Source organism: Melanotaenia boesemani, chromosome 12, assembly GCF_017639745.1.
Source record: "Melanotaenia boesemani isolate fMelBoe1 chromosome 12, fMelBoe1.pri, whole genome shotgun sequence".
NCBI lineage: Eukaryota > Metazoa > Chordata > Actinopteri > Atheriniformes > Melanotaeniidae > Melanotaenia > Melanotaenia boesemani.
The window spans coordinates 13,812,584-13,834,654 of record NC_055693.1 but is presented as its reverse complement, the minus strand read 5'-3'; the positions used below and the strand labels follow the sequence as shown (position 1 = coordinate 13,834,654).

Below are 22,071 nucleotides of genomic sequence, written 5' to 3'. Positions count from 1 at the left end.
GACATATCAAGACATAAAATGGAATAATGTCTCCATTATAAACTTAAATATCGTTACTTCAGTTTGCCCAAGCTAATAAGGTTTCTCTGTATAGTGCCCAAAAATAAATACAAATAAGTATATATATATATATATATATATATATATATATATATATATATATATATAAGAAAAAGACACAGAAGTAGCAACCCCTACAAAACATCATTGAAAGACAGTTTAGTCTAAATTGTTACTTTCTTTCTAGACGAGCGACATGTACAAAAGTCTGTTGATGCCAGTTTCTCTTGTTCTATTAATTCCAGTCTGTTAAGCTGCTTTACTGCTGTTATCCATCAACAAACAAGCTAAATACATACATGATTATGGAAAATCTCATGCTTTATTCATCTTTCTTAAATCAACAATATAGTTATGCTACTTACATGATGTATCAACAATATGTTCTGATCACTATCTTCAGTAACACTGAACAGATGAGGTGGAACAGGAACATAAATATCAGTCAGGTATTTATTCTTAAGGCTTACTTTATCATCCTGTTGCCCTCTTTAGTGTCCTGACATCTGAACTTAGGGATTCCCGCTGCCATAACATACAGATATGTGCCATGCAATCCTAAAGGTCTGTCATTTCTTTACTTTAAAGTTATCTTAAATGCTGCAGAAGTAATTTTTGCATGAAAAAAAATCCTCAGGGGTAAAAATGATAAAACAAAGTTCCTTTTTCAAAAAAAAAAAAAAAGAAACTGTAGAACGGACATTACATTTAGAACCACTTCCAACTGAGATTATCCAGACAAAGGAATACCACAAATCAGTATCTATTATTTAAATTAAAGAACTTCCTTTTACTTTAGTGAAAATTTATTTATGAAACCAGCCCAAGGTGACGTAAAATGAGTTCAACATGCTTTCAATGAAAAGCTCACAATTCCATGACTTGACATCCACCAAACAATTAAACCAACAGCATATCAACAATATTGAGGCATCCTGTTAGAGATCTTAGCATTTACTGTACATAAAACAATCATCTTTTGTATTTATAAATTGAACATATTTATATTATTCTTCATATAGCTCTCTTTGTAAACTGTCCCAATAGATACAGTATGTACAGTAAAAACTGCAACAGTTCTGTTGGTGCTGGTGTAGTGAGCACTCAGTCCCCAAAGTTAGAGTAAGACATGGGATGTTTGCAAAGTCATTCAGAGCTTCTTATAACAAACCAAAGCTGACTAGAAAGAATCTTAAAACACACGGCTTTCTCCACTCCAGTCCACTTAAGAGTACAAGCGGCCAGTGAACCTCCTCTCAGTGCTGTGTCCATGCCCACCTGCGGGGCGGTGGCGCTCCTCCTGGAGCAGAGCAGTGGGCCGTCCAGGATATCGAGACTCTGGCAATGTCCATATGATGCCTCAGTCTCAAGAGGACAGAAAATGCGGCCAGGTGTCATAGTTTTTACTCAGCTCCCTGAAAGGTGGTTTCCTGACAGTTTCAAGTGCTCCTGTTTTTTCTGAAGTCAACAAGTTTTGCTTTTTTTTATTTTTTATTTTTGTACAAGTCTTAAAAAAACTATGATGTTGCTGTAAAAGAAACAAAGTTCTGGATTTCCAGAGTTGGGATTGGATTTAGAGAGTTTTACGTTTTGATCCTGTAACAATTGGTCGAGCAAATTCCACAAAATCATCTATAAGGACTGGCCACGCACCTGAGGAAGACACGAAAAAACATCATTAGCTGCCAAGATGATGGACTATAGCAAAATCTGAGACAATTTAATGTACTTAAATACGGCAAACGTACCTTCTTCATCATAGTTTGACATGTCATCTGCAATCATGTTACCAAAGTCCAACAATAAGTTCCATGTGTCCTTTGGGATGGATCGTTTATGATGCTCCTGAAATGAGAAAGTTCTGGTGAACATGCAAGAACAGAAAAAGGTTCACAGATCTCTTTAAGATTAAGATATCTTCCTATATCACAGCAGTTAATCACTTTTAAACAAAAGTGATTTTGTTTTATATATATATATATATATATATATATATATATATATATATATATATATATATATATATATATATATATATATATATATATATAAGCAGCTTGAAGTCTGTCAAGGTGGGTTTTCTTGCAATCCTGTGAATCCTGGTGCCAAACAAGACTTGTCAATATAAATATTACCAGTAAAAGTCATTAGCATGACTTTCACAGTGAGGTGACATTGGGCCGGAGGTTGTTTGGACCATAAAACAGCTTATTTAAAGCATAAGAACACTGTTAGGAGATTATTAGTCTGCAATAATTGAGTGACACATAGATAATGCCACTATGGTGACTCACCAAAAGGAATCTATTCCAAAGATCCAGGAACTTAAATCGTCCTGACAGAACCAGGTTCCAGTAGGCTACAGCCATCTCCAAATCTGCTCAGATACAAAGAGGAACTCTTTAGTTAATCTGTGCAAAAACAAAAACAAACAAACAAACAAACAAAAAAATCAGTCAGCAAATCCTTGTTATTTGCTTCACTTACCAAGACCCTTCTGTCCAGGATTTTTGGCAAAGTTAAAAGTGAACTGGTAGAAATCCTTGAACTTCCCGCTATCTTTTAGCTCCTGCTCTAATCTTGGCAAAAGGGCCTTTAATTTTTCAGGGCTGTCACACCTAAAATAAACAAAAACAGAAAGTATAACCAAATAATTGGATGTGAACGCTGCAACTGATTATAACACGATTGCCTTTACCCTGATGACAAACTGTATTAAATACAGACAGGCACAGACACATAAACCTCTGAAATCAAAACGATAAAACTCTTTCATTTAGTCATAGCATGGAGACATAGAATACTCAGGCAGTGGATGGATCTATATTTAGCCAGCCTTCCCTCCCTAAAGCTAAAGAGAACCACCATGTGAATATACTTTGGGCATGTCACACACTGCTGATGTCAACACTTACCCAAGTTCTGTCATTCCATCCAGAAACTCCTTCTTGGTGAACTCACACTGAGTGGCAGCGCGAAATTTCCACGCAACGACCAGCACAGTGATGCTGGCTGGATCCAGTGAGAGGTCATCGCAAAACTGCTGGATCCCATCAATACCGATCTTGTTCTCATCTTGAGGATCTTTTAAAATAGATAATATAATTAAATATAAATAAAAATAAAATAAAAACAAATAGTTAATCTTATTTTCTGTAAACAAAGGCTGGCTCTACTTTAACATGTGTGCCTTTTTGCAACAGACTTTCCTAATATCATCCAAAGAATAACAGCATAAAACATGAGTTCTAAGTTTATCTGCTTGCCTTTGTAGCGATTGTAGAGCTGCTCCAGCTTTTTCCGGTCCACTGATGTTTTCATGGATTCCTTACAGTAAAGTTCTGGGTTCTGAAAATAATTATCTGTTGCAACCTCTAGTTTCCAGTCATTTTGTGTGAGGCAGTACACAGCTGTCTTCTCCCCAGCCTGTGTGAAGGACATGAACTGCCGTACCTTGTCCCTCTGTGAAGACTTCAGCTTATGCTGCGCAAATACAGGATATGGGCTGTCAGCCACTGGTGCAATCAGACCAGGGAATACAGACAACAACACACAAACACAGACTGATACACCAACAAAAACACACAACGACATGTAAACATCTACAGGCATTCAGGCTACAGTACAGAGGACAAAACAGACTAGCAGACACTCATAAACACGTATTTCAAAAGCTAAATTAGTCACAACAACAAGCAAACATTATTAAAGATTAGCCAAGACGCAATGATGGGAATTATATCCTGTCCATGAGCAACAGAGGCTTTCTGAAGAGGGATGTTGTGGATACTCAAAGCACATGCTGTACCCCAGAGGGCCCCCCAGATAACTACAGCCATAGATGTAATATGAGTAGGGAAATGGGATGCCATCGCAAGGACCTAGAGGTGCAACAAGTCTGGAGTGTAACACAAACACCATGACATAAATACTTTGATTTATTTAAAGGAAAAATATTGGAAAAAAATAAAAGTTAATGTGGTTGAAATATGTTTACATAAAATACTTTTAAGATATCACTTATGAATGCAAGCACAAAGAGCCATTCTTTGCACTCAATTAGAGAAAATTAGACCAGAATATTGTTTGATAATGTCTTCATTAAGAAACTGTAATGGATAACTACCGGGTTTTAAAGCTCTCTCTCTCTCTATATATATATATATATATGTAAGGTGGAGATTACATATAGCTTTCAAACGCTACACTTGTGTTATAAATAGCACATGAATAGGAATGAATCGACTAAATTAGAACTAATTTGTTTCCTTTAGAAAACAGGTGTCATGATTTCAGCAGCTTAAAATTCTTACAAATGTCCCTTCTTTTTATTGGTAATCTAAACCTTTGGGCTTTGGATAAAAATTGTGCAAAAAAAAAAAAAACTAATCATATTTTTGACGTTTTAATCCAAATTCGAGTATAAATTGAGGACCGATATTATATGAACTTGTCTGTCTGTAATGAAAAATCACCATGCCATGTCCACAGCCTGCAACCACTGAACACTTTAGTCCACAGAAGCATTTCGTGAAAACGGAGACTACCGGAGACTGAGTTCACAGAACTGCTGGTTTCCGATACTAATGATGCATTAAGTCAATGGTCTGTGCTGGTTGTTATTGAAAAAGCCCAGATTACTGTGCTACCAGATGGATAACGGAAGGTTAGCATAGTCTACATAAGACCGGCTAATAACTTACACTTGCTAACGTTAGCCGAGTTAGCCTGAGGGTTCTAACATCAATGATGAGGATAACATCTCGGAAGAAGACTGTCAGTGTGGTTATAACTAAGCCCGGGTTTCACTCCAACGACCCTGTGTGTGTCCGTCTTTGAGGTTGAGCGCCTGACCTGCTAACAGCCGAAGTTACCAGACTGCCAAAAAGGGACGTGGGGCTAATGCTAGCTCCTCTCAAAATATCAACTGACCTTCCTGTAATAGCAACGATTACAAGTAACTGATCACTCTAAGCTTGTAAAAATGCGAAGTACCATGTACTTTAATAATAAGATAGTAGCCTTGATGGTAAGCATAAATGGCACTAAAGCCAATGCCCGGGTTTGTGTTTATTTTGGTTACCTACCATTTTTACACCCGCTGTTTGACCAGTTTGGTAGTCCGACTGTTGCTCAAAGTGCGCGTGCGCGGAGGAAGTAGGTGAACCGCTGTCGGAGGATTCAAAGGGAAAAATGTTGCAGTATTTCCAAATCCAGCATATGCACAATTACTCTTTAAAAATATTACTGGCGCAAAAAACAGATGCACTCTGTCTATTCTTCAGTATTTGGGATATAGTGTCCTTTGTGGTAAAATTAGCCCTGGTGGGGGACAATAAAGCATGAATACCATTTATTCAAAGTGATCATCCCCCATTTTCAAAGTAAATAAAAAGGAACTCGTATGCATTTCTCACAATTATAAAATAAAAACAAGAGCTACCACTGACAAAACTAGCAACTAATGAAGAAACTTGAAAAAAGGGGGAGGGACTATTTGGCATTTTGAATTACGGGGTAAACACATTTATGTTTTAAGGAAGGAATCAAGCTGCAAATGTTTCAGAGGATCAAAGATGGTTTTATTAAAATAAATAAATAAATAAAAAAAGTCTGGTTCAAGGTAGAAGCTGGGAAAAAGGATGGTCAAACTGGAAGATAGGCTTTTATTTGTGTCAGTGATGAGGGACAGGTGTGCTTCAATGAGGTGCAGCTGCATGCAGAGGGAGGAGAAGCCAAGCGAGACCAGGAAGTGGGGGTGAAGGCAGGGAGGCAGAGCATGACAATTTGGCATTTTTACTGTTTTTATTATTTTTATTTATATTTTCATTACTATACTTTTCAATAGTAATAACAGATAAATTAACCAATTTCTAACCATCAATAACTAACAGTCTAACAAAATTTCATTAAATATTTTTAAATGTGATCTGAAAGGCGTATATTTTGATCATGCAATCCCTCTGACTTGTAATGCATGTTTGTTGAGGGTGATAAAGTGAAAAAGGGTGAACAAACTGATAAAGACAACTGTATGGAGCTGATTATTAGATGAACTGTGTGGCGTTTTGGAGCATGTTTTCAACCTGAACCTCAAGCTGAAGGTGGTGCCACAGCTCTGGAAGACCTCCTGTGTGGTACCAGTGCCAAAGACATCTCATTCCAGAGAAACTCAGCAGCTAAAGGCCGGCTCTCAGGTGGCTCTTACATCCCATCTGATGAAGACACTGGAGAGACTGATCCTGGGACACCTCCGCTCCACAGTGGGACCCTCCATGGTTCTACTACAGTTTGCCTACCGGCCTAGCATCCGAGTGGAAGACACGGTTATCTTCCTGCTACATCGTGCTCTGGCTCACCTGGAGAAGCCCGGCAGCAATGTGAGAATAATGTTTTTATTTCTCCAGTGCCTTCAACACCATCCAGCTGGTGCTTCTGAAAGCCAAACTGCAGAGGGCTGGAGTGGACCTTCATCTAGCAGAGTGGATTCTGCACTATCTCATAAACTGACCCCAGTTTGTGAGAGCCCAGGAGTATGTGTCTGACCTGCTGACCTGCAACGTAGGTGTCCCCCAGGGGACGGTCTTGGCCCCGCTTCTCTTCACCCTCTACACTGCAGACTTCAGACACAACACGGACAGCTGCGTTCTGCAGAAGTTCTCAGATGACTCTACGGTTGTCAGACTGATCACTGAGGACAACGACGTGTAGTACAAAGGGCTGATGCAGAACTCTGTGAACTAATGTCAGCAAAACCACCTCTTGATTAATGCGGGGGGAAACCAAGGAGATGGAGGTGGATTTTCGTAGATGTCAGTCTGCTGTTCCCTCACCAGTGAACATCCAGGGAGCAGACATTGAGAGAGTGGACTCTTATAACTACCTGGGTGTTCACCTAAACAATAAACTGGGCTGGACTCACAACACAGACGCACTGTACAGGAAGGACCAGAGCAGGCTCCATCTTCTGAGGAGACTGCTGTCTTTTGGAGTGAAGGACTCCTGAGGACCTTCTATGACTCAGTGGTGGCAACAGCCATCCTGTATGGTGTGGTCTGCTGGAGCAGCAGCATCACAGAGTAGGAGAGGAAGAAGCTGGACAAAGTCATCAGGAAGTCCAGCTCTGTCCTGGACTGTTCTCTGGACCCAATTCAGGAGGTAGGTGATGAAAGGGTCCTGGCAAAACTGACAGCCATGCTGGACCATGAGTCCAACCCTCTGCGGAACGCCCAAAGTTTCAAGTAGGAATTTTCAGTTCTTTCTGTAATTCCACGTACCGTGAAGGAAAACTACATGGAAAGAACAAACCCCACCCTTGCCCCACTAAACCAGGGAATTCAATGACTGCCTACAGGTACACACACATACACACACATACACACACGTACATACACAGGCATGCACACACACATGCATCATCCCACCATTAAACACCTAAATGTACAATTCATTACAGCTGTCTGAATTTCCTGATTAAAAATAACCCTAATTATTACCACCGCCAAGGTGGAGGTCATGTATTCAGTGGCACTGGTCTATCTGTCTGTTAGAAACATAACTCAAAAAGTAATGGATGGATTTTGATTAAATTTTCAGGTCTCAGAAATGGAGTAAGGATTAGGATTTAGGGGTAACCTTGATCACCGACTGGATCCAGGAATTTTTTAAAGAATTCTTTACAGTGGAGAGATAGAGATAATTTTAGAGCTTCTAATTCAAAAATAAGGCCCACAATCAATGGCAAAAAAAAACCCCAAAACAAACAAACAAAAAAAAACCAACAGCTTGGCTTTTCAGCATACTTATTTGACAGGCTGTCTTTTTAAATTATCTTAAAATAAGCATTTAAAATTGCACAAGAGGACACAAACCCAGATAAATAACAAAACAGAGCAGGTATCCTGGGGGCTCCACTACTTTAGGTTTTCTGTGTGTCATCTGGTGTGTTATTTTGTAAGAGGTGCTTTGTTTGGAAAAATGTGCTGTTAAAGCAAAATTATCAGCCAACACAGTGTAAAATGACTCATACTTTCAATTGACCTTGAAGCCTTGTTTTATCTCTGTGTCAATTGGTGAAAGCCAAATGACACTTTTTTGTCCACAGTTTGTGGGAAGAATGTGTTCAGTCGCACTGCATAAGTGGGCTATGCCTTATTTCAAGTTCTGAGATAATCTCAGTGAAAAAATGCAGGCCGTGACATGTTATATAGTGTTTTTTGTTAATTGTCATAAGCCTACCTTTCAAACTTTGAAAAACATGGGTTTTTAATACCTGACACATCAATGAAACAAGATTATGTGTGTGGAGAAAGATTTAACAGTGTTGACCTTATTTAAATGGAAAACTCCACAAATGCTCATTTTAAAAAAGCTACTAAGTATCTCTGTAAGCTGAGCCAACAGAAGGATCAGCTCAGTTTTATCTTGAGAGAAAATGATTCCACCCTTCAACATGTGTTAATAAAACACCCGGCAGCACTGTCACTGATAGAGTATCTGTACACATCAGCTTCCTTTGTTGTTGTCATTTACAGTGAAAGGGGCCTCAATTAGACTAATTTACAGGATGCACCATGTAAGGGCTTATCAAGCAATGAAAACATACATATAGGTTTTAGATGCATGTAGTTGTACTCACTCTCTTTCCAGACTACATGTCCAAATAATATGCTCCATGCTTTTTAAGGAAAACATACTTATTGCAAAAATTCTCACAAGAAGTAAAATACAAAATACTCTGAGTAGTTTTTGCTAAGTTACATTGATTTTAAGTTTATGGAACTTAAACTTAGTGGGGAAACCTTATAAAGAAAAAGACATGGATCCTTAAACAACAGCTAAACTGGAAACCCAGAGTTCCAGCTGTCAGGACAAAAATAAGTGTAACACTGAAAAATACTGTTAACATTTCTAATTATGATAGCCTTTGAAAAGCTTGTTAAAAATTACAATTGATGTCAGGTGGAGGATGTACTGGATCCACTGAAATTTGCTTACAGGCCTAGTTGAGGCATGAGGGACGCTTTAATCACTTTGCTCCATTTTTAATACGGTCATCTGGAGGGATCGAGAGCTCATGTTAGACTCTTGTTTATAGATTTTTCCTGAGCTTTAAATACCATTCAGCTATATCTTTTAGCAGAGAAGCTTATTTGTGTTTTAAAACTGGATTTTAATCTTGTTGGCTGAATTCTGGACAAAATGACCCAGTGAGTGAAAGTAATGCTAGGCTTTCAAAATGGCTGCACAAAGATGTCCCTCACCTTTGCATTATAACGTTTTACTGTTGCAGCAAATTTTTAAAGAAAAACAAATTTGCTGACAACTTGCCATTGTGAGTCTTCTTGAAGGTGATGTACATCATCATGGACCTGTATTGAATGACTTTGTATTGTGGTGTGATAAACATATGTAAGGCTAAGGACATGATAAATAGTTTCATAAATATCTGGGGGTTGTAATTGACAATACATGTTTGTTTGAGTAACAGGTTAGTCATACTTTAAAAAACAAACAAACAAACAAAAAAGAAAACCAAAAACAGATGATGACTCATTTTCACATACACATACTTTCCTAGTGTAAAATGCAGGATTTTACCATAGTGAAACATACCTCTATACACATCTGTACACAACCTGGTCTGATTTTCATTATTACACAGAATGGAAAATTAAAATTTTTAATTAAATCTTAAATCCCTTGAATTCTTTAATCTTGTACACTCTGTCTTTTTTTCTTTTCGGCAACAAGATGTTCAAGTTTCCCAGTGGGGTTTGTTTAAAGACAAACACACAGAAAAGGCTAATTTGAACTAAATCAGACCTCATAAGCATGCAGTTTTATCTGTATAGTAGTTGATATATGTCAGCATTTTATTTATATTCTCGACCATTCAAGTGTACTTGCATTATGTAAGGAACCACTTACAAGCCACTTACAGTGAAAAACTGCCAAATTAATAAGATCATGTTAAATGATTGCAACAATTTATGTAATAAAAAAAAGCCAGCCTCCAGACTAACTGTAAAGCAGCATAGGAAAATATTGCAGTTACGATTAATGCCATTAATTATAGCAGTACTTATTATATTGTCATAGCAGCTGAAACACATGCCATTAAATTTTTATAGTATATTAAATTATTCTAGAAAGAACACATATAGAAATCTTGAATACAATTTTTTGGGGTAATTAGATAAATTTATTTTCTAAAATTTCTCTATCAGTGATGAGTCTAACATGAATGTAAAATTGCATCATCCACTATTGCTGGGTACCTCACGGCTTACGTGTTCAAAAGCATTTTTGTGTTACCTTGCTGCAGGTATAGATTTATAGTTTCATCCTGACTGGAGAGCTGGATTTAGGAGCATTACCATGCTTTATCTTGGTTGCAGTGAGATGCGAAACAGTCCTAATGAAAACAAAACTGAGAATATAAAAGTTCAGTAAACATAACATTTAAGCATGAAAATAAAAAAAGTCAATATTTCAAGGAAAAATGTTTAAAAAAAAAAGCCATTAAACTAAACATGAAGAAAAGAATGGAAAATTAAGCATTTTATTTAATAAAACGGTCAAATAGTAGTCAAAGAAGTAGCAGCTCACATAAAGAATAAACAATATTTCAGAAAACACACTTTTGGGTTTTGTTTAGCTTTGTTCAGCATAATTCTATTTTATAAGCTGGGGGCCACCATTCTTTACGCATACTACAACAGTGGCAATGGATTCTTGTATTATATTTAAAATTAAACCTACGTAAATTTTGAGCTGCAATCATAACTTACCCGCGGTTACTGCTGTGTCTTTTCAGTAGAGAAAACTATGTCAATCCAGGACTAAACTATTTCCACATACTCCCATGCAGTAGATGGCGTTATACATCCCTATGAAGTTCGCGGGTATCCACCAATCCCAAGAGATGCAGGTTGTGGGCATGAACTACTTTACTGCTTTGCTTTCGTCTCATTCGAGCCATCCAATCAGACGCCGCTGAAGCGAGACACCGCCAAGATCAGATTGTGAGACGCGCTGCAGCAGCAAGGCTAGTGGAGAGTGCATAGAAAGGCTAGCGAACAGTTTGTTCACTTGTGAAGTGCATCGGTAAGCTCCATTTACTGATATGTTGCTGGCGACACAGCTGCCGGAGATAAAAACTTATAGATAAACGTTTAACCAGTTTTGAGAACAAATTGTTAGCATAAACAGAGCTAACCATGTTAAATTTGCAGCTAATTCTGGGAGCGTTCTCGATGACAGCTGGGGGTTAGCTTGTCTGCTAGCCAACAGGCTAACAAAGCATCGGAGGTCACAGTTTCTCAACCGTAATGCGGGAGTTAGCTCGTAGCTACAATAACCAGTTGCTAATCACCAAAGCAGCAGTCTTCAGATGAAGTTTGTGTTTTAATGTTATGTTATGGTTTTGGCTAGTGGGTTGCTAACTTGTTTATAGCACACAGTAAGTTCGTTTAACGATCCACTGTGAATATGATCGAATTTGGTACATTGACGCACTCATCTGTGCAATTCAGCGGTACGTTTTTTGAAGGGATTGCACTGAAAAACAAACGTCTAAAGTGTTTCACACAGAAATATATGGATTAATTAGCCCTTTTCTATAGTAACCATATGGCCTATTTTTTTTACAGTGTTTAATTTATATATATATAAAGTATCTAATAGGAATAATGTGTTATGAGAAAACTAAATGATTTTTTTTTTTAACTCCGGAACAATAAGCGCAGTATTATTGATTAGTTATTCGTGTTTGTTTTTGTCTAATGTGGAGGTGAAACCGAGATCTTAAAAAGCATTAAAACACATTCAATTTTAAATTAAATCCATAAAAAAGTGAATGTCTGTAATTGGTAGATTTTGGAACATTTGGGAATTTAAAATACTGCATGACTACAGTTTATATAAAGTATACCTTTTAATATTTGGTTGTTTACATATTTGCCTAGCCATACCACATAAAAACTAGTTTCACTGCCCAAACTGAAACGACTGAATTCTTACCTTAAACCCAAAATAGTTTTTTTATACACTACTTTGATCAATTATTGATTGACATAGATTATAGGTCAGTTGTAAAGAAGATTGGTTACATCTTTTTTTTCGTTTTACATTATACGACTGTGTGATTATAATTACCCTAGATCTTGATTTATTATCACTTAATTCGTTTCGGTTAAAAGCAATCGGACTTTATACAGACATAAGCTGCCACACTCTACCAACAGGCAAATCCTGTTGGTACTACATAGCGCTAAAAAACAACAAGCCTAAGGAAAAACTAACTATAAAGTGAAATACTCACAGCCAAAAATACTATCAAACTTAAAATTATCAATAAAATAGTTTAAAAGTACCTCAACATTGATTAGTTTGTTTCCTGTTTAGTGAGGATTTAGACCTCCTCTTCCTCCATTCTCAAATGCCAACAACAGCCGTCGAAGGGACAAGAGAGTGCACTCGTAAGTGCACATATTCCAAATATTAACTCCATTCATAGTCCAAAATGCGCACCCCTTTTTTGTAAAAAAAAGTTATATCACCCCGACCAGGAGCTGGGATCTGCAGCACGGATTCAGCAATCGTTAAATTTAACGTCAATCGTTTGAAAACGTGCACAAGCTAACTAGCAAGCTAACGCCAGCAAACTGAATCCAACGCTAGCTGCTAGCAGTAACAGTTAGCTAGCTACAGTCAACAAAAGATTGTTAATTGCTATAAGGAAATTATGCTAATACTTTCACTGTCGCATGCAGCCGTACTGTCTCTAACCATACTGTGCTGTCAGTGTAGCCCCTTTAATAGTTTTGCGCCCTTGTTATAAAGTTGGCATGTTTGCATGACCTGTCGCAGAAGTTGGACGATTCCTCTCCTCCGGACGTGCTTGGTACCTGAAGTAGGCCTTGTGCACGCTTAGCGTTGTAAAAGTTGTGAGCATCAAGGGATATGTTAATATTGGTTTCTGCGTTCATGGTCCACTCAGACTTACTTCCCATAAGGGTTAATAGAGTTTAGATTTGTACTCAATGTTAATATTTTTCGTCAGTTTAATCATGTGAGAGAATAAGTGGAGCTAACGTTAGTGATGTAGTTAGCATTCTACAGTGTGCTCTTAGCAAGCTGGCCATATGGGTCTTAAATTTCACTCAAAAACAAGTCTGAGCTTGGTATGATTATGAAAAGATCATTTTTGGGGGTGAAAGGGGGATTCTTACAGTCATATTTCATTGTTTTTATTTATTTATTTTTTTTGTCTGCAGGGGTCTGACTATTGGCTGACAGAGGAAAATCTTTTTACCCTGATAATAATTCCTTTCGGTCCTTTGGGATCATGGCTAAAGATGTAAGTAACAATATATGATATAAATGGATTAATGGAAAGCATGTTACCATTAAAATGTTACCTTAAATGTAACTCAAAATTCTGCTACTCATCAGATTGTGACCTAAGAATAATTTTGGCCAAACATGGTGACCCTGTGATGTTTATGTAGTCACAAACTTTCACATGTTTGATTTGAGCATTTGAAGAACTGTTGACTAGGGATGCACCGATCCACTTTTTTCACATCTAATACCAAATTATTAGATTTAGTAGCGGCCGATACCAATACAGATAAACAGCGCTGAATTACCTAACAAATTATGTTTCGTTGTATGGAAAAGGCAGATCTTGCAGTCTGTGCAGACTTGACTTAAAATTTCTTATAAATGAACTGAATTACTTTTTTATTTAACTACTGTGCACCAGTACACAAGTCTTAAATAAACTTTAAAAATCTTAAAGGAGCTTCTCTTAATTTTTTGTCAAAAAGGTAAAATTTAGCGCACATTAACTTATTAAATAGTCCTTTTTTCTTTCTTTCTTTGTGCAAACACTCTGCAAGTCGGAGATCCAGCACGGTACTTTAAGCCCTGAAAGTAAACCTCAATTACAAAAGTTGCTGAATAAAACAATAGCTTCACTAGCTTGGTAAACAAAAAACATCGGACCGTCCCATCTTCTCGAGCCTTTTCAAACACATCTGTCAGTGACCTACTCAAACAGATTTCTTAAACTTCTCGTAACTTGTGCAGGTTTTGCACGTAGCCGTTGAGGTCGCTCCACTTTGAAAACAAAAGTGAGCCTCCGCGTGGTGCATCGTTAGCACATGATGTCACTCAAAGCGCCCAGCATAGAATTAACGAAACAGATCTCTGTTTATGGATCGGGCCCATTGCTGCTAATACTTGATCTAGAAATTTCTTCAATATCGGTATTGATACCAGTATCAGATCGGTGCATCTCTACTGTTGACCAGATCTTGTCAAATGAGATTTTTAGTGCTGTTCATGCAGACATACTCACTTGTACGTCACATTATCAAAATTTTTGCTTCTCCCCATATTATCCAGATCTTACTGGGCAGTAACTTCTAGTTAATAGCTGATGCTAACCAAGATCAAACATTTACAATGGTATTCATTTTAATTTTTTTTAGATTATTCCTACAACCTGCTTACAGCCCTCTTTGTGGCCTTGTGCGTCTTTTGCTGATGATTTGCTTAATCATATTTGTACATTTTAAATTGATTATTTTTTTTCTCAGTGTATTTATGTTTCATTCTTTACAGGCTGGTCTGATTGAAACAAATGGAGAGCTAAAAGTTTTCATCGATCAGAATCTGAGCCCTAGTAAAGGTATACCTTACAATTTGTTGCTATTCAACAGACAATGTACAGATAAAGAACTCTGTGTGTCTAACATGTACAGGTTAGATTTGTTTAATCCCTCAAAAGCAACTTCTCTTCAGGAGTAGGCCTGCATGATTGAAACTAGACGATAGGGGGCAATGGAGTTCCAGTCAAGAGCTCTCCTCATTACTGATCTCCTAATATCTTTCATTAGGCGTCCTGTCCTTGGTAACTGTCCAGCCTACAGTTGCACCCGTGGCCAAACAGCTACTACCCAAAACCCTTGGGCCGTCTAATGTAAATGTTGCTGCACACATGCAACATGTGCCTCACATGGTGAGTTTATGGTCTTATAGTATCAGATGCGCATGTTTAACCAGCTACTTTGACGTTAGTTTCTTATATTCTAAATAAAGGATAGTGTTTCTTAACTATTATTGACCTGCATGCATTTGTGTATAGTTTTCTGTGCTCCATCTTACCGTTGCGTAAGCCCCTCCATTATCATTGTGAGGTGACCGGGCAGTGGGTTGCTGGAGGCAGTTGATCCTAAGCTTATCAACTCTACAGTCAGCAGGATTACATCCATCATCTCATTATGTACAAGCAATGTATACACAACGGAAATCAGCTTACATATCACCTTAGTTAAGGAATAGATCACCTATTCAGGATGCCTCATATTATTATTATTATTATTATTATTATTATTATTATTATTATTATTATTCAATTTCTTTTATTTTTAGCTTTTAGTGATTTGTTTGTGCCAGTAAGAATGTCTTAAAGTATTCCACATTTACAAAGGATTGATTGGAAACTAATTGAAGTTATTGTAATCAAGCTATTCTAATTTGGTTCTGTGTGTCAGTAATAAACAAATGGCTAAAAAAAAATTCTAAACACCTAGTGAAAAATACCCTCAGGAAACTATGCTTCAGCATTATATCCGTAAAGTACAACCAAAGTTGTAGTTTTTCTGTACTCTGACATGCATCACCTGAGAAAGGTACCTACATGTTTCAGCAGCACACACCTGTGATTGTTAATGATGCTTACATGGCATGCTGTAATACTTAATTATACCACGCTGGTGTGGGAATAATGTAAAATAGAGCAGGTAGCAACTGAATCAAACATGTGAATAATGCTGACATAGTAACTGTTATGCTGCTGCAGCTCTCCTTGTTTAAAAAGCACAGCCAGACTCTTCATCGACTCTTTTAGTTCAAATCTCATTCACTTGGTCTCCTCTTAACATCTGCCCTCTTTTTTGTGTTGTAATTTTTGTAAACGTGGCTTTTATGACACAAACTGAAATAGCATCCAACAACTTGTTTAGTTTTAATTGATTAAAGTAGTGTGAGAAATTTTATTGCAGACTAAAGTTTTGGTAATCTTAACTGTATTCTTATGCAAATCTGATGCAGAAGTGTTATAAAAGCTCACGCAGTTCTAGGTCACCTTTGTAGGTTCTGTGTTGATCTGATGAAAAGCCACGAGGTTGACATGTAGCTATTAGCAGTCTTCTTATTAAAGCAGCTCAGAAATGCACTTCTAGCTTTAGTTCTAGCTTTAGTTCTTAAGGTATCCTTGCAGTAGAAACGTCATGCATTTTCAGTATTTCGCTTGATGAAGAAATAAACTCATTGCATATATTAAGATTTTACTTTACAACAATTTATAGTGGAACGCTTAATATGTTGTCTAATAAGACTGTATATTTTCTACATTAACATTTACTTCCTCAACCCTCCCCTTCATAGGTGATTGGAACACCTCAGAGGCCGACCGTTTCAAATACTATTTTGGTAAACAGCCCACACACACCCAGTTCCCAATTCCTCACTCAGAGTCAACCAGCCGATGCCTCCCCTTGGTCGTCAGGGTATGTCCTTTGAAGGTCCTTAAGTTCATAAACTCTGTGGAGATTATTTGAAGAAACAAATATGTGTTCATTAAACAAAGACCCATTATTAGATTTGACAAGTATGTCGGTTCTATTATAATTATTTTGTTCTGTCCACAGAAAACGTGGTAAGAAAGGGGAAAAGAATGGGAAAGGTTTGAGGCATTTCTCCATGAAAGTGTGTGAGAAGGTGCAGAAGAAAGGAATAACTACCTACAATGAAGTGGCAGATGAACTGGTTGCAGAATTCAGCTCTTCAGACAACCACATGTCACCTAATGATGCAGTGAGTGCTGTAGCTATGAAACTTTACTAAACAACTCTAGACAAAAATGTCTTAACATTTGACCAAATGTGCTACTGACGTTTTCCATTTATTTATCCAGTTAACAAGTTCTGTTAATATTGTCTCGTTTTCCCATTGCAGCACGTGTATGACCAGAAAAACATCCGGCGGCGCGTTTATGATGCCCTTAACGTGCTCATGGCCATGAACATTATCTCAAAAGAAAAAAAAGAAATCAAGTGGATTGGTTTGCCCACCAACTCTGCGCAGGAGTGCCAAAATTTGGAGGTAGACACACACAGTGATGACCAGTGTCACATTTAGTTTGTCATGGACATATTTATTGTATTTTTCTTTTATGTTCAGGTGGAGAGACAAAGGCGACTGGAGAGGATTAAGCAGAAACAATCACAGCTTCAGGAACTCATACTGCAGGTGGGAATAAACACAGTGCTAGCACATGTGTGTGAACATAGTATTTGTAGCTATTGTCTTAAATGTCAGTATATGTAAAGACTAGATAAGCTACTGATAAAATTAAATGACCTGATGAACAGTCCTGATTTTTGGAACAATATATTTGATGACTTAATCAAAGCTGTCACAGTTCATCTTCTCTATCACTTTTTGTGCTTCAGTGGTTAGAAATAGATTAATTTCTGGTCACACCCTGACCAAGCCTGAACAATATATTGTCTGCACGGCTGCTTTAATTTTAATCTTTGATCTTTGCTTACAGCAAATAGCTTTTAAAAACCTTGTCCAGAGAAACAGACAGACAGAGCAGCAGGCAAACAGATCTCCACCTCCCAACTCCATCATCCACCTTCCTTTCATTATCGTCAACACCAGCAAGAAGACTGTCATCGACTGCAGCATCTCCAATGACAAGTATGCAATCGTCAGCTCTCTGTGAAAAATTGTTAGTCTTCATTAGAATAAAGGGTGATGCATTAAATTGGATGTTACTTCATGAAAGCTTTGACAGTAGAGGTATGGGGACATTATGGGTCCAGATAAGACTCACAAATCTTATTTTCTGAATATCTGTTAACCTTAGAGACAAAACAAGTTAACTTCATGTTTCTCTGCTAAATTACATATTGAGGCAGCAGCATACAAGTAATTTAACGCTGTGAATTGTCAGTTTGTGGTTGAATTAATGAGTGTTTGGGTGTACTTTGGGTTCTACGATGTTCCAGAGGAGAAAAATCTTTATGTCTTAGTTAATAGCCAAGATTTGCAAAATGGAAGTCAACTATATGTTGGACACATCAAAATACTTTCACATCATATCCTGTCAACCCGGGGTGAAAGAAGTCCATTATCCAGCTGCTGTCTAGTGTTGCAACATGTTGACCAAATTCCCAGCAAATCCTCAACAGCAACAGGCAAAAGAAAGGGAAAACAAACAAAACAGCAAGACATATATTCATCTGGTCTTTTTATTTATTTCTCACATATGCAAACCTTAATTTCAGTCCCTTAGCTTAAAAATGTAAACCTACAAATTTTGTTTTTTTGTGCGGTATTCCTATTGTAATCAGCTGAAGTCCAACCTGGTTTCTACACTAAAATGTGCTTATTTTTCTTTAATTGACCTCAAAATAGAGTGAAATGATTATTTTTTTATCTGAATTTATTTCTAATCAATTTGTGACCTCTGGAGTCTGAAATTTAATCATGTCCTTCCTAAAGATTCATTCTACGTTTTCATTGGATTTTGTTCTGTCTTCTAGAAATAGGAAAGAAACAAGTGGTGAACAGAGTAGTCATGTCGGTGTACTTAAACACATGTAGACGGGTTCATAGCTCAGTTAGGTTGCTCTTTGGGTCTCAGAACAAAATGGATGGAAACTGTAGAATTAGAATGTGTATCTAAACAGTGATAAAATTTTTTTATTTCAGATATTGTTATGGTAAATACTGTTTTTGGTTTTTCTTTTCATTTCTACTTTACACTGTCCTCAAGTTAGAACCACCTAAGAGAACTGACACACTTTTGTCTGGTTATTTCACCCTTTGCCTTGTTCCCTGTTTTTCTTCTCACTTTCTGCAGGTTTGAGTATTTGTTCAATTTCGACAGCATGTTTGAGATCCACGATGACATCGAGGTGCTTAAACGTATGGGCATGGCCTGTGGTTTGGAGGTGGGAAAGTGCTCCCCAGAGGATCTGAAAGTTGCACGAAGCTTGGTGCCTAAAGCTTTGGAGCCTTACGTTATAGGTGAATAAGTTTTTATGACAAGAAGTGGCCAGAGGCTTATTTTTACCTTGTGGGTCCAAGGAGTGTCAAGGATGAACATGTCTTAAGTTAAGAGGTGGAACATCACAGCAACCTCACAAACCTTCCCTTTATCCAAGAGGACAGTTGTGACTAAAACTCCACACAAATATTCAAATGAATAAAATTAAAAATATGGTCAAAGGTCAATAATTGAAATCTGCAGCTTGTTTGGTTGGTTAAAAGCTCAAAATCAAATCCTGAAACTCTTTGACTGGTGATTGATTGGAAGTTAAGACCTGGCTCATCACTTGAGGTTTAAAAAATTGTACCAGCTGTTAAAATATAGGGTAAAATCTATCAGCAGTGATGTTATAACAAGTGATGCTGTCGTGGGTGAATCAAGACGTCTAGGGATCAGGAAGCATTGGGGGGGGGTCCTAGTCTATCTTGGGAAGTAGGGGGAAAAGTTTCAAGTTAAATCAGTAAAGTAGCTATATGATATGACAAACCTGACCAAATCTCAATAGCATGGGACAATACCCACAATGCACCCAGCTTAAAAGGACCACAATGTTAGTTAAATCATTCACAGTGCAGCTTTTATTATAACCTGATGATGTCACTGCAGCCTCTTTTTTTTTTTTTTTTTTTCATGCTTTCAACTAGTTGAGCTTAGAGATTACAGCATGAGCTGTGATGGTCGTATAAACTACAAGGTTGTGAAGAAGAAAAACACATTTTGATTATTTGAAAGCTCTAATGGGCTAAAAAACAGAGTCAGAGTACAGAGAATATCTGGTGTAAATGTTGCTTTCAATGAATTGATGGTGTGACTACTGAGTGGAGTGATGAACTCATTTTTTTTTGTTTTTTTTTTGCTAACATTTTTTTTTGCTTTTAGAGATGGCAAAAGGTCCCATCAGTAATGTGTACATCACTGGAGGATCTTCTGCCAATGGTGCCCGCTACCCTGCCAGCAGGTTAGAGGTCTTTACAGTAATAAATTTCATGAATGTGACAGAAAGACACTATTTGGCTGTTATCCTCCTTTAACCTCATTTATTTTGTTCCACCCTTCCTGCTTTGCAGTGATGGTTGCACTGATGGCACCATGGCATCCAGCTCAAATGACTCTCACTACAGCGGGTCTCGCGTGGAGACTCCAGTGTCTTACATGGGGGATGATGATGATGAGGATGAGTATGATGAGAATGAAGATGAAGACTAACCTTACCTACACCTCACCACTCCAACAAGCACAGTCCTTCAAACCACGGTCACAGTGGGAATTTGGTCCCTGTTCCTGTGTGCGTCTTTAACCTTTTCCCCAGTTTCCTGCCTGTATCTCTGTCTGGCTCTCTCAGGGGTGTAGATGAATATTAAAAGAGCGGAGGTGTCTTTTTTTTGTCTTTTTTCTGAACAAACACCCCTTTTGTTCTGTTTCTGAATCACATGCACCTGCACCACCGCTCTGGGGGGAGGTGTCATCCATGGGAACTGTGACCCTGGCACCTGAAGTCTTTGTATGTTGAATCCACTTTTTAAAAAGCCATCCCACTATGAAAACTCTGTGAACCATACTGCTGTTGGAGAATGTAAAATGTACCTGTTTGAATAGTCATTCATACCTTTGGCAGACAGACATGATCAATGTTCCAAATGTGTCTGCTTTCACCTGCTGTGTTAGCCTATCCCCATGATTTCTGGATGGACGGATACAGTTTCCATGGCATCCCAGGATGGAGTTCCATCAGATGTGTTGATACTTTTTTGTTTTGTGTTCTGGGCAATGATTTGATTTAGTTTTGTACCCCCATTGTTTTGGGTTGGCTTCCTTCTGTAGGCAGCTGCTTTCTTTTTTTGCTAGTTTTGTTTTTTGTATTCTGGAGTTGAGGAATTCTCCGTCATCACCGCCCTGTTAATGCCTTGGTAGTGTTTACAAATAATGGCAACAGCAAGGTAAAGATTTTCATAACCCAGGCGCCTGATAGGTAAATAAGCTTTGTTAATTACGTATATAAATCCTATGACGATTGTAGCTTATAGTATCCTTTTAGAGGCCAGTGGTAAAGATAGACATTCAAAAATTATTGATGTAACACAATGTGTGGTTGTATAGGTCTTTGTGTACTCTCTTCAAAGATCTCCCTTTTAAAACTGAGCAACACATGTACTGACTCTTCCAAATACCTTTTCTGTAATCTAATATAAGTTTGCAAATTAAAATATAGATTGTTTTAATAAGTTTGTTTTTACAGTTCATCTTAATTTAATGAAAAGTGCTGGTGGAGGAGTTTACGGTTTAAAAAAGGCTTATTCAAAGTGTTAAAAAAAAGTAATCTTAATACTTAAATACAGTTTTTACATGGAAAGACTTTGATATTGATAAAAACTTCCATTGTGTTTTATGTAAAAGTGTATGAAGCACATGCTGCAAGCACCTTAAATATATTTTTTGTTTTTGGTGTTTAAATTTTATCACATGGCTGCAGTGCAGGTTACTGCGTGTTGCAGCTCCTTGTGAAATCTACATTTTAGATAAAAGAGAATCAAGTCATATCAGTTTCTCTGCAGATTTTGGTACAAAGAAAGGGATAGGTCCATCTCTCCTTCAGGCCAGATTGGCTTGAAGGCGCCAATATGGTGCCATAATGTTTAATTTGATAAAATAATCTGCATATATGGGTAATGTAGTGCATTTTTAATTTTCTAACAAGGGGATTAGATTGGAAGACATCACCTTTGGTTCTGCTGCATCAGTATGGAATTTTCATAATCTGGTGATCCTAAAGTCTCTGTGCGCAATAGACTGGGTGTTACTGGTTGCTTTAGTTTTTATTTTTTGTCCATAGTGCCCACAGAGAACCCTTTAATTGTGTCCAAACATATTCTTTG

The 22,071-nt window shown here is 37.5% G+C and overlaps 2 protein-coding genes across 5 annotated transcripts; one reads left to right on the top strand and one right to left on the bottom strand.

The window, feature by feature from the left end:
* Positions 1-363: 363 nt before the first annotated feature.
* Positions 364-10,948, bottom strand: dcun1d2a (DCN1, defective in cullin neddylation 1, domain containing 2a). Of its 3 annotated transcripts, XM_042001749.1 has the most exons (8): positions 10,854-10,948; positions 10,378-10,477; positions 3,327-3,543; positions 2,976-3,144; positions 2,548-2,678; positions 2,355-2,437; positions 1,809-1,905; positions 364-1,713 (listed from the first exon to the last, which is right to left on the bottom strand). In XM_042001749.1, exons 3-8 carry the CDS (start codon positions 3,499-3,501, stop codon positions 1,634-1,636), a joined length of 735 nt encoding a protein of 244 aa, XP_041857683.1. In that variant the 5' UTR covers positions 3,502-3,543; positions 10,378-10,477; positions 10,854-10,948; the 3' UTR covers positions 364-1,633. The 3 variants fall into 3 exon arrangements, with proteins under 3 accessions (XP_041857683.1, XP_041857684.1, XP_041857682.1); XM_042001750.1 differs by lacking the exons at positions 10,378-10,477; positions 10,854-10,948 and adding an exon at positions 4,915-5,112; XM_042001748.1 differs by lacking the exons at positions 10,378-10,477; positions 10,854-10,948 and adding an exon at positions 4,764-4,901.
* A 95-nt stretch (positions 10,949-11,043) lies between these two features.
* tfdp1a (transcription factor Dp-1, a) lies at positions 11,044-21,420 on the top strand. Of its 2 annotated transcripts, none has more exons than XM_042001746.1 (12): positions 11,044-11,169; positions 13,341-13,423; positions 14,695-14,761; positions 14,970-15,091; positions 16,522-16,643; positions 16,785-16,950; positions 17,092-17,238; positions 17,317-17,385; positions 17,690-17,841; positions 19,010-19,176; positions 20,078-20,156; positions 20,266-21,420. In XM_042001746.1, the coding sequence occupies exons 2-12, from the start codon at positions 13,412-13,414 to the stop codon at positions 20,402-20,404; spliced, it is 1,242 nt and encodes a 413-aa protein (XP_041857680.1). In that variant the 5' UTR covers positions 11,044-11,169; positions 13,341-13,411; the 3' UTR covers positions 20,405-21,420. The 2 variants fall into 2 exon arrangements, with proteins under 2 accessions (XP_041857680.1, XP_041857681.1); XM_042001747.1 differs by lacking the exon at positions 11,044-11,169 and adding an exon at positions 12,463-12,542.
* The last annotated feature ends 651 nt before the right edge of the window (positions 21,421-22,071 follow it).

Coding starts and splice junctions, on each gene's coding strand:
- dcun1d2a (XM_042001749.1), bottom strand. CDS start 3,501: ATGTCCTTCACACAGGCTGGGGAGAAGACAGCTGTGTACTGCCTCACA. Junction 3,145..3,326: donor GCTCTACAATCGCTACAAAG/GCAAGCAGATAA, acceptor CTATTTTAAAAG/ATCCTCAAGATGAGAACAAG. Junction 2,679..2,975: donor GATGGAATGACAGAACTTGG/GTAAGTGTTGAC, acceptor TGTTTATTTTAG/GTGTGACAGCCCTGAAAAAT.
- tfdp1a (XM_042001746.1), top strand. Junction 17,386..17,689: donor TTCAGGAACTCATACTGCAG/GTGGGAATAAAC, acceptor CTTTGCTTACAG/CAAATAGCTTTTAAAAACCT. Junction 20,157..20,265: donor GCCCGCTACCCTGCCAGCAG/GTTAGAGGTCTT, acceptor CCTGCTTTGCAG/TGATGGTTGCACTGATGGCA.